A 12,759-nucleotide genomic window follows, 5' to 3' on the forward strand; every position below is an offset into this window, starting at 1 on the left:
ATTTGTAGTAAGTTGTGACATTTGGAAGTGGTAGTTATTTTTCAGGATTTTCTTAGCTAATTCCATGTGAATTTAAGGACTCGCTTTTCTATTTATGCAGAAAGACTGTTAAGATTTTAATATATTGAATCTGTAGATCACTCCAATGAGAATCATTTGTCTTCTCGCATTCTCCAGTTTATGAACACTGTTTCCTTTTTTACTTATTCAGCCCTATTTTATTTACTTCAGTAATATGTTATCATTTTCAAACAAGTCTTGATTGAGTCAATCCAAAACTAATATATTGCTTTAGATATTGTTATAAATGGATATTTTTCTTTGATTTCTATATTGTTGATTGCTATTATATAGAAACAATACTGGAGTTTTGTTTTATTTTTGGTTGGTGTGTGTGTGTGTGTAACTTATAATCTACAACTTTGCTGGACTTAGTTATCTTGGTTATTCAACTTAGAATGCCATATAAAGAAAATGTTTTTTTTCCTCCTCTCAGATGTACATTTTAAAAACGTATTCTCTGTTAATCTGTATGCCTTCATTGCTTCTTCAGTCTAATTTCTCTGCTAGAGCTTCCATTATGTTAACAGCAGTGGTAAAAGAAAGTATCCTTGTTCCTTGTCTTTATTTTTTTAAGATTTATTTATTTATTATGTATAGTGTTCTGTCTGCATGTATGCCTGCAGGCCAGAAGAGGGCATCAGATCTCATTATAGATGGTTGTGAGCCACCATGTGGTTGCTGGGAATTGAACTCAGGACCTCAGGAAGAACAGTTAATGCTCTTTAACCTCTAAGCCATCTCTCCAGCCCCCTTATCTTTATTTTTATTTTAATTTTAAAATAAAATTTGCCACTATATTTTGTTAAAGGATCGTACTTGACTAATTCTACTGATCTTAATTTGTGGAGTGGTTGCTATTGATACTGTTTTTCTTTTGCAGTACAGAGAATGAACCGGCTGTGGAAGAGAAAACCCTCTACGTTGGCTGACAGCTGGTAAAGAAGATGTTTTATTTTTGTGACAGGTGCCTGTGGGATCTGTGATAGAAATGTAAGTACAGCATCTACAGTGCCATGGCTTTCGCACACCTCAAATTGGGCAAGGAGGATAAATGCAGAGAACCACACTTGTGTTTAGTTTTAGTTATGCAAAATGAAATTTTGTATTAACTTACCAGTGCCTTATAGAGTTAGCAGCCCTAGTCACACTAATGATTATTATCAAAATTTCTAACTGTGTTCACATAAGGAAACTATGATAAGTGAAGGCTGAAAAGCTGGATCCCACTTTCACTTTGCATAGTAATTTACTTGAGAAAGATTTCCGAATTTTAGAACTAATTACTAAAAGTTTGTTTTTGTGAAATTTAAGGGTTTTTCATATGATTTGAAAATTAGCACATCATTTTTTATTCATATCAATTCACTCTACTTTGTAGTCTCATTACTTGTGTTTTCCTGTCATTTAGGCTTTGTGTAACATGTCTTCAGGTGTTTGACAATCTTAAACCTACTCATAGTAAATTTCATAATAAATTTCATGAAACATTTCCAACAATCAACACCCTAGTTCTAGATCATGGAAAATGAAAACCTTGTTGACTTTCAGTCTTGATCGTTACAGTACTCAAATTCCTGGACCAGAAGGACTCTTGCAGATACTGTTTCACAGTTTCCAAGTTTTGACACAGAAACTAGTTTGTTACCTCCTTAATCAGTATGTTAACGCTGACATTAAAAGTATGACTATATCATTCTAAGTCAGTATTGAGAATTGGATAAGAGAAAAATGATGCCAAAAGTTACTTTCTTTAAAATTGGAGCCAGTGAATCTTGTATATTTTGTATCCGCCTGTTCCCTAACTCATTGTACACACACACACACACACACACACACACACACACGCACGCACGCACGCACGCAGGATTGCGAGTCAAATTCAGGGCCTTGGCCTTGTGCTTGCTAGGCAAACTCCTACCACTGAGACAGATTCCTCCATCCCCCTGCACTCCCTTACCCCTGTGTGTGGTAGTGGGGTAGGTTTAATTTTGTAAATATTTAAATGTTGATCATCAAGGAACACACTATAGCCTAGTAAATGAGCTGAGACAAATATATTACCAATTAAGTGGTAGTACAGATACTATATTGAGATAAGAGTAAGAAAAGCTGTGTTTGGAACTGAGAGGAAGAAGAAAGTAATGTCATGTAAAGGATGGAGAGTGAAGAGAACAAGAAAGGGGTTCAGATCCTGACATCAAGGTATTTTAGATCATTAGGAACTGATAGCATATGCAAGAATAGAGTGGAAGAAAACCATCAGAATTAGAGGAGTGAATGTTTATTTAGTAGTTAGTATATTAGGTGCCTGGTGAGTATTTTCCTTGAGCTGTTGAATTTAACCTTTAAATATGAGTAGCCTTACTTACTGTTGAAGAAGCAGAATTAGAGAAATTAAGTCATTCCCTTAGAACAGTGTTTACCAAGTTTCTCTGAAAATAATCCCTTGAGGTAACTTATTTAGAAACACAGACTATTGAGCCCAAATCCAGACCCCTAGGTTCAGATTTCTAGGAAAGTGCACACTAGCTAATTCCTATCTTTAAGCAAGTTTTAGGAAGTGGTAACATAAAAATAGTATGGCTAAGATTTTAACTGTTTTAGGGCATGTGGTAATATTTTGTTATGATCTATCAAAGCTTGCCTGAAGATCAGAATGCAGAGCTAAGACACTAGAACCATAGAGACCAGGCAGTAGTGGCATACTTTTAATCCCAGCACTTGGGATCTCACACCTTTAAACCCAGCACTTGGGAGGCAGAGACAGATGGATCTCTGTGAGTTCAAGGCCACTCTTGGCTACACAAGATTGATCCTATTTAAAAGAGAAACAGAGCCAGGCAGTGGTGGCACACACCTTTGATCCCAGCACTTGGGATCTCACACCTTAATCCCAGCAAAAGGGAGGTGGAGACAGGAAGTGATATGGCTGAGCAGGGAGAGAAATAGAAGGCAGGAGGAGACAGGAACTAGAGATCTTTTCAGGCTGAGGAGTTGTTGAGGTAAGACGAGGTGGCTGTGGCTTGCTCTGCTTCTCTGATCTTTCAGCATTTACCCCTACATCTGACTCTGGGTTTTTATTATAAGACAATTAGAATTTATGCTACAAAAGTCTGTATCAATGATCTTGAAATTCTATGCTTAGGAACTTCTATTGGTTTATGTATACAGTAGGAAACTATTAAAGGTTGAGACGTGACTAATACACATGAATGGGAGGAGGAGAAGCCAGGGAGAGAGAAGACTGGAGTCTCCTGGAAGCTTCTTATTAGTTAGTAGTTATTACTAACTAATACTAAATATACTAAAAATACCAATACTGAAAATACTAATAAAAAGTTAGTATTTTGTGCAAGGGTTATCTAAGGGTCTGGAATTAAGTTCACAGGTTTTGGAATGAAGAATCACACTAAAGGAGTTGTGGCCAGGGGTTAGGTGAGCACTAAGAATGGTGATTTATCCAAAGTGGAGAGCAAAGGTAAAGATCCAGGACTTAGGGAGCAGGAAAGTTTGTTTTCAGTTGTGTTTATTTCAGATGTCTAGAGTGTTGAGGTGGAATTTTGGAATACAGAGTCAGAAATACAGGCTTGAAGTGGAGTATTTCCAGATATGAAGTGTGAGGAGTCACATTGACTCAAACATGTGAGACGCTCAGAATACCAATTAAGCATTTAATGTGTACAACAAGGAATACCTGTAGTCTTGAGGAAGTACTGACATTGAAGAGGTCCTAGAGAAAAGGGAACAGAATGAAAGAGATGAATTGAGAATGTGCTGGAGTCCAAATGAAAAACAAAGGGATTGAGAAAAGAAATGGGTGCAAGTATATTAAGGCTAAAGGAGGTCATGAAATTAATTTGAGATGCTGGTCAGAGTTCTAGAGGAGTTAGAGCATTGTTTGATTACAAAAATTAAGGGCTAGTTTTGGAAACAGCTGGCAGAACCCCATCCTGAACCAGGAGGAATGGCAGTAAAGCAGAGTACAAGTACAGCTGTGTTTTGCTGATGATTCTTTGGCTTGTGTAAGTGGTCAGTGATAACAGGAGTCAAAGTGTTTCATCATAACTGAGAGGGTTGAAGAAGTTTTATAACACCCTTTGGGGCAATGGGAAATAAAGATGTTTTGGCTACTGCGTTACTGGGAGCAAGCTTGGTGGTCTCTGGCAGTCAGAGCAGCAAGGTAGTATGTGGAGCTGCAGTTTCTGCGCTAACTTGCTTTGGTAGACATCTCCCTCCTGCCCTCTCCTGGGGCGGGGGGATGTTGTCAGTTTCCCGTCTTCCTCTGAGCACTCTATAAATCTCATGCAGGCTGCTTATGATTTGTAAGTGTTGGGTAACCCAAGGTTGTTGCCTGATTTTCCTGCTCTTGCTACAAATTTAATTTGGTCATTTACCCATTTGGCTTTAAGAACCATGTATGTGTTGATGACTCATAACTGGATGATTATATATATGGACCAGTTTTATAAAGATCCTTAACCTTTTTAAATAAGAGTTCATCACATTCTTAATAAGATTGTGACGTAAAATCTGTTTTAAGAGCCATTAGCATTGAGAGTGAGTGTCTGAACTCATGTGCCCTTCCCTGCAGGTGACCACTTCCTCCTCCTTTTTGCTCCCTGGTGTCTGTTGTGCTCAGCTCATAAGTGTTTGCTGTACAAATGTAGGGACCATAGTTCAGATCCCTGGCACCCACATAGTCACAAGGTGGGCAGGACAGCTTGCAGTTTCAGCACTTAGAAGGCGGAGACAGCATCCTCAGAGCAAGCTGGCAAGCCAGACTAGCCATTGTGGTGAGCTGTGGTTCTATTGAGAGATACTGCCTCAATATCAAAAAGATGGGGTGCAATTGAGAAAAACCAGAAGTCAACCTTGGGTCTCCATGCACACAGGACCACACACATGGACCCACATGTGCTTCACCCACATGCATATCACACACACACACACACACACACACACACACCACACATACACGTGAGGGGAAAATTTCATTAGAATTAATTTCTTTGATTTAAATTCCAAGGAGTGAAGGTTTTTGAGACCTTAACGAAAGGTGTGCACAGTCAGTTCATTTGGGTTGGGCAAGGAAGGGATAGATGGCACTGGGGACGGGTTAATTAACAAACATGCTTATACTTGTGAATGTTCTTGTTTCAAGTTTGAGTTCTGAAAGCACAACAAAAACAGCTTGAAGCTCTTATAGTGAGAAGCACATTAAGGTGTATTTGCTTGATTTATGTGAGTGAGTTAGAAAGAAGTTATACTTTTCTGATTTCTGTAATAGAAAGTTTCTGGTCGAGGTCCTTAGTTGGTAATGTCATTAAGGGTTGAAAAATAACGAATACATTATTCTATGATGATTTCCCATAGGTACAGTGTTGCAGTCTCCTTTACAGATTAGTATCATTTTGAACATGTGTCTTTGGAGAAACTAGTGTTCTAGGAAAAGGCCGACTTCTAGGATACAAGATTGAGTGGGCTCTGAGGAAAGCCAAAGGATACTCTTCCTCAGTTTTAATGTGTAAACTACTTTTATTAGCTATCCCTCGTGTAGCCGCTGCATCTAGTTTGGAGTATCTTGGACAAAAAGCCCAAGTCCTCATGGTAGTTCAGCTTGAAGTGGTTTGTTTAGCCCAGCAGAATGAACTGGTAGAGGCTGTCCCTCATTTCAGCAGCAGTTGATTAATGAGTTCTAATCTCGGGGACTGTGGGACTCGCACCTGTCCTCTCCAGTCTTTGTTCCCCTCTCTAGTCAACTCTGTTCTCTTCCTTTTTATCTGTGGTTTCCTGTGTGGAAATTCCTGGAATAACAGTTAAGTCCTGTTTGTTTAGCTTAGTAAAATAAGGCTTTTATGATTTGTTTTCTAGGTGACCTTTTAGCTCCACTCCTGTCACTCATTGCTTACTTGATTCAGGACCTTGTGTATGTCCCTGTCTGAAATCCCTACCATCCAACCCCCCCACCTGCCCATCTCAAACTTCTTACGTCCATTCCGCTTATTGCTTTAGTATCTTAACACATTTTCACCACTTCATATTGTGAGTTTTCTGCTTGCATATACATTTCCTTATTTAACAGACTACACATCCTATTTGTCATTAGATTACAACACTGTTAATGGACTGGTAGGTGTTTAGTAGACGCTTTTCTTAATAAGGCAAAAGTTCCAAGTGTCCAGACTGGAGAGAGGGCTCAGCAGTTAAGAGTGCTTGCTGCCCTTGTAGAGGGACAGAGTTCAGTTCCCAGGAGTCACATCCCATCTGACAGTTCACAGCCACCTGCAACTCCAAGCTTCAGGTGATCAGGAGCTCTCTTCTGACCTCTGCAGGCACCCCCAAACACATGTATGCACATACATCTACAAAAATAAAATCGCTTTTCAAAATTCCAAAGCTTTTACGTGTGTTAAGTTCACTACAACCAAGTTGGCAAAACTTTTCCTCCACCTCCTCATTTTCTTTCATGATTATGTGGAACTTTCATAGAACTTTAGAAACTAATTATTATTATTATTATTATTATTATTATTATTAGTGATTTTTACCTGAACCTTGTAATTTTCAAGTAATGAAATTTAAGCTCCCGGTTTTCCTGGATGACTAAAACCATGTATTAATAAAGGAAACTGAGACTTGGATTATTAATACTGGTTTCACTGTGTCTTGCTTCATGTTATACTTTCCATTGTTGGGCTTTGTTGTGCTTTCTCAGCACTGAATATAAGTACACTGACAGAACTTTTTCATACTGACAAGGTATGTACGTGTAAGTGTCTTGTATTGAAAAAGTTTTGAACTAGCTATTTGAGCTGAATTAAAATAAAATGAAACTTAAATATTTATTTTACAATATGATACATTCATGGTTTTGCTTTTAAAAGTGTGTTTTCTTTTCACAAACATTTGCAAGGTCCTATATCGAAATACATAAATCACACTGGAGGTAGTCCACAGGATGGCTAGATGCCTGATTAGAGGGAATTTCCATAGGACATGAAGATGGTGTGAGACGATTTAAGGCATTTAAATGAGCCAGACCATTTAAGGCACCCTTAGAGATGAACGTGTGGCTGAATTAAAAGGCATATGCAGCGGTTTAATAATCGATGTTTGACGACTTGGAAGGGTAGGATGGGTGGTGGTACATGGATTTGGCAGACAGGAGAGATGATATTAATATGAGGCAGAAGGGCAGTTTAGGAGCTAAATTTCTGACTTGTATAAACATCTAGTATCGTAACCTAATTGCTAAGTAAAAGAAAGGCTGTAAATTGCTCTCGTCTAGGGTTATGAGGTTGAAGGACCTAGCTGTTTTTCTGCTTCTCTTCATACTGATTCTGAAGTCAATTTGGAGTAGATTTCATGTTTTTAAATGTTTGCATTTAGTTATGTCTTACAAATTCTGTGGCTGGGTAGAAACAATATTTAAAATATACTGATGTGCCTTGCTCTATTTTTGCTTTTTTTCTTAATAACTATACTTTTTATTGGTTCCTGCTAGTAAAAACTGATGAGTGACAGCTACAAATGAAAAGGGATTGTTACATATATTGAGTTTTTCCTGTTTTCTTTCTCTTTGTCTCCCATCTTGTGTTTGAGATAGGGCATTATGGAGCCATGCTGGCTTTGAATTTGCTGGTCTCTCTTCATTTTTATATCTTCCTTGTATAGCATGTGGTTTGCATAGAATAGATGCTTATTGGGTAGTTTCTGAACTAGTGGCTTAAAATCTTAGAGAAGTTTAAACCTGATTTCCCTTTGTTCTTCTCATTTCCTAGGATGGCTGGCTGTGGTGAAATTGATCACTCGATAAATATGCTTCCTACAAATAAGAAGGCGAGCGAGTCCTGTTCTAGCGCTGCACCTTCTCTAACAGTTCCCGAGTGTGCCATCTGCCTGCAAACGTGTGTTCATCCCGTCAGTCTGCCCTGTAAGCATGTTTTCTGTTATCTGTGTGTAAAGGGCGCTTCATGGCTTGGGAAGCGATGTGCTCTTTGTCGACAAGAGATTCCTGAGGATTTCCTGGATAGGCCAACCTTGTTGTCCCCAGAAGAACTTAAGGCTGCAAGTAGAGGAAATGGTGAATATGCGTGGTATTATGAAGGAAGAAACGGGTGGTGGCAGTATGATGAGCGCACTAGTCGGGAGCTGGAAGATGCTTTTTCCAAAGGTAAAAAGAACACGGAAATGCTAATTGCTGGGTTTCTCTATGTTGCCGATCTTGAAAACATGGTTCAGTATAGGAGAAATGAACATGGACGTCGCAGGAAGATTAAGCGAGATATAATAGATATACCAAAGAAGGGAGTAGCTGGACTTAGGCTGGACTGTGACACTAATACTGTGAGTCTAGCAAGAGAAAGCTCTGCTGATGGTGCGGACAGTGTATCAGCACAGACTGGAGCTTCTGTTCAGCTTCCAGTGCCGTCTTCCTCAAGACCACTAACATCAGTTGATGGTCAGTTAACCAGCCCCGTAACACCATCCCCGGATGCAGGCACTTCTCTGGAAGACTCTTTTGCTCATTTACAACTCAGTGGAGACAGCATAGCTGAACGGAGTCACAGAGGTGAAGGAGAAGAAGATCGTGAATCACCATCTTCTGGCAGAGTACCAGACACTTCCGTTGAAGAAACTGAATCGGATGCCAGTAGCGATAGTGAGGATGCCCCTGTGGTGGCTGCACCACACTCCTTGAACCAGCAGAGACTTTTGGTTTCAAATGCAAACCAGACAGTAGCTGAACGATCAGACCGATCGGGGACTGACCGATCAGTAGCAGGGGGTGGAACCATGAGTGTCAATGTCAGATCGAGAAGGCCTGATGGACAGTGCACAGTGACAGAGGTTTGAACACCGTCTCCAGTGCCACACTCGAGGGTGAGATGGATACCTGTAAATTTCTGCCCACATAACATTATACTCATCCTTAGTAGTGCATTGTGGGAGTTGGGGTGGGAAGGGATATGGGAAGGACAGACCTGAAATTAAAATGTCTAACATGTCTCTGTTGAAATTTATTTAATGTGAGGAATTGGGGTGTTGATATTGGAGAGCTGTTCAGTAATAACAGAGTTTTCTTGACCTCTGTTTACTTTATAGTGTATTGTTTTAAGTCTTTAGTTCTTTTGGCCAGTGTGTACCTGTGCATTAATGGTTCTCATCTGACCCTTGCACTACCTTATTTTTCTGCATGGATTGGTATAAAATCATTACTAAAACTTGGCACCTGTGAGATATTGGATGTCATTATGAGCAGGAAGCTTCATGTGGAAAATAGATGTGGATTTGGGATTTAAAAATAGATGACTAACGACTCCTTTATAGTTGGTCTTACTGCAATAGAGATGTGAAGCCGCAGCTAATAAGTTGTTTCCGGATCTGTAACACACTTCATGCTGTTCCTTTCCATAGGACTTGCTGTCTTGTCCTTGTACTTTGAGGTTTCTCTTAGTCTGCGTTTTTCTTTTTGATTAAAAAAAAACTTTATAATTTAATAAATACTAGAGTTTATCAAAAATAATGTTTCTTGTTTGAGTCTGAAAAAGGGATGGGGGTACTTTGGTATTTGTGACTAAAGAGCTTTTTAAAAGGTGGGGTTTGAATTGATTGTATTCGCTCAATTTGTCCCTACCCAGAAGTCTGATTTCTTCATAGGAGAATGTGTACAGAGCAGCTATCTATGGCATTGTGTTTGGAATAAAAAGATGTGGAAAAAGACCCAAAGGCCGTGAGATTTAAATTTCTCAAGCAGCTGATACTATTAATTTTACATTTCCTTTACCAGTCTCTATCAGTGATATTACTGTCTGGGATCCACAGAAAACTTAGAAGCATGATGTTATAGATCAAATAAGCCCACTTTCTAATGGCTTGGCAAGGTAGGAAGTATTGGTGAACACAAAACGGAGAATTTGTCTCTGGAAAAATCATGTCTGTCTGTGTTTCCTTTACAAGGTGGGATCCTGTGGGTACATACTTCTGAATTCTCTTTATTAGGATTATCAAGTTAACTGAGTGCTAAAACAAACAATAAAAAAGCCACTACTTTAAATATCTTTTACCTCTTGTTGAGACAGGTCAGAAGAACTTAATTCTTAGACATACATTTTAAAGAAGTGAATTCTGGGTTGAACATAATGTTTCAATTACGTGTTTTTATTAAATTTAGTATTAAAAGACAGCTACATAAGAATTAAAGTTAAGTATTATTCAAAAATCTGGTAAAAATGAAAATTACTGTTTACGGATGCTTCCTGATTCTTTAATAATTTCAATTGTAAAACACCATCAATAGTACTATTTTACCACTGGCTTGAGAATTCCAGGGAACAATGCAAAGCTACTTTGTACGGCCAGTCAGTGCTCTGTGTAGTGGCTTTTACTGTTTAGTGGGTCATTTGAAATCGGGTTAAAAAGACCAACTGAAGCTCCAAATTCAGCAAAAATGCACTTTTTTCTTTATTGAAGGACCATTTCCATCAGTATTTTAAGTGTACAGAGCAGAACAAGTGACTAATATTTCTTGCATGCCTCTAATCCTCTCTGCTTTCTGCTTCATATGACACATTTATTGAGATCTTGTTATTTTGTTTTTAATTTTATTTTTGTAAATTACATCAACTTAAGAAAGAACAAAATGGCCAGACACAATAGTATATACCAGCATTTGGGAGGTGGTGGCAGGGGAATTAGAAATTCAAGACTACCCTTGGCTACATAAATAAGTTTAAGACCCAGCCTTAAAATTTAAATTGTAAGTATGTTACAAAAGATAAGCCCAGGGATAGGTTTCCTGTTTGAAAATTGACCTTTGGTTCTAGGAGAATTACTATTATAGGAATGTAGAAATTGGTAGAAGTGACTTTAAGCAAATGTTAAAAAAGAAAGACGTTAACTTCTAATGAACTCTGCCGCTCATTTTTCCTATCATCACCGCCCTCCATCTCAGGCGCATCAACTTGTAGTACACCCACATTTTAAACTACTTAGTATGCTTCCCTCTCTTGGCAATAGCCTCGAGGTTTGCAGGCCCACCCCACAGGGTGCCTAAAACATCTCTTTCATTCTGCAATGCTTCTTCTAAGTACAGCTCTCTGCCTGAACAAACAGATGTCTTTAAACCTCTAATGACTTCTGGAGGCCCACTGACAAACTGCTCTAGCCACTCCTGGGCCTCTTCTAGAGCCTTAGATTCATCGGAAGACTGTAAGACCTCATCAGCCAAGCCTATATTTAAAGCTTTCTTGGAATCCAGTTTGAAGGTCCCACTTAACACTTTGAGAGCTTGTCTGCTGCCGATGATTTCAACCAGCCGGCTGGCACCACCCCAGCTTGGCACTATCCCCATCTCCTTGTGGACAAATCTGATCACGCTCTCCACAGTCATTAACCTGTGGAGACAAAGAGGAAACATTGTAACTACATGTATATACTATAACCATAACGTAGTAAGTGCTCCTCTTCCAATAGAAAATTGATCTTTTTAGGCAAATATAAAAACAATGTTGGAAAATGTCACCACGTAGTATTCAACAAACATTTGCTTTTAAAAACATTCTGTTTCGGCTTTTCCAAACTCTGAAAATAAGAACTCAGGCTTCACATTTGAGGAACTTTATGTTAACAGATTCGGAGAGTAACTGAGATAAATACTCTCATCTTCTGGTTGAATAAGCATGCAATGGAAGCACCACGACTTGACCCCAGATAGTTGGCCTCAATGTCTCAAGGCCGGAATCACAGCTAGACCAGAGCAGGAGCAGGAGCAGCAGTAAGGCAGGTGGCAGTGGCTTAGGTTGGACTAAGAGCAGTTAAACTCCTGTACGAGGAGTTATATCCCCCAACTAGTGTTTTTATGATCAGGGTAATTCATAAAGATAATAAACGGAGTTAACATTCTAATTGATGAGTGTCGAAAAAAGCTTCACATCTAGTTACTTGTATACTCTCAGCATACTATAAAGTTCTGTAGTGTTTAGGAAGTGTTGCCTGTGGACAGTTTTTGTTGGCATGTATCAACAGAAGACTTACTATGTTAAAACCTAATTTGACCTAACTAAATGTCAAAGTGCAATTTACTGTTTTTCTTAGGAATAATCGTTTTCAAAACTATTTACTATAAGAAAGAAAAGCTGAAGTGTTGCCTTTCCACACACTGTACATTCAACTGTGGAGGACTTCGTTCTTTTAGTGCCAAGGCTCTGACTGCAGCCTGACCTTCCGTCAGCAAACATTGCAGTGAGAATTTCTGCAAGGCTCTGACTGCAGCCTGACCTTCCGTCAGCAAACACTGCACTGGAGAATTTCCTCAGAAGCTACTAATCCACTGGAAAACTTTCTCATCAGAGAAGAGTTTCCACCAAGAATATGTCACAATGATGAACAATTACTTCAGCAGTCAAATACTATGGAAATGGCTTCAACCAACGGCTTTTAAATGGGTACGAGGCAGAGCAAGTCTAACTGTCAAAAGAATCTTAATCTAACCCCACAATAGGAATCTGCCAAAATTTGGGAAGAAATTAAATTTGCAAAATATAGTATCTAATAATTGTGGAAATAGAAATGATAGTTACTCTTGAGCCCAGTCTAGAACAACCTAGTATGCCAGTCTTTCAACCAAATTCTGGAATTGGAATGTGCTGGTTTAGCTATTAGCACAGCTGAGAGAGTAATGACGTCAGGAATAAA

General features: G+C 38.9%; 2 protein-coding genes across 2 annotated transcripts in view; one reads left to right on the forward strand and one right to left on the reverse strand.

Moving 5' to 3' along the window:
• Positions 1 to 922: 922 nt before the first annotated feature.
• On the forward strand, positions 923 to 9,071 carry Rnf146 (ring finger protein 146). Its single transcript, XM_059272609.1, has 2 exons — positions 923 to 1,053; positions 7,845 to 9,071. Coding segments are annotated over exons 1-2 (1,077 nt in total). The 5' UTR covers positions 923 to 1,051; the 3' UTR covers positions 8,920 to 9,071.
• Positions 9,072 to 10,503: 1,432 nt separating this feature from the next.
• Echdc1 (ethylmalonyl-CoA decarboxylase 1) overlaps positions 10,504 to 12,759 on the reverse strand; it is a 28,708-nt gene continuing 26,452 nt past the window's right edge. The window contains exon 6 of the mRNA XM_059272610.1: positions 10,504 to 11,459. Within this exon, the coding sequence (XP_059128593.1) occupies positions 11,051 to 11,459 (409 nt within the window). The 3' untranslated portion in view covers positions 10,504 to 11,050. The remainder of the gene's footprint in view (positions 11,460 to 12,759) is intronic.

This window comes from Peromyscus eremicus, chromosome 8b, assembly GCF_949786415.1.
Source record: "Peromyscus eremicus chromosome 8b, PerEre_H2_v1, whole genome shotgun sequence".
Lineage (NCBI taxonomy): Eukaryota > Metazoa > Chordata > Mammalia > Rodentia > Cricetidae > Peromyscus > Peromyscus eremicus.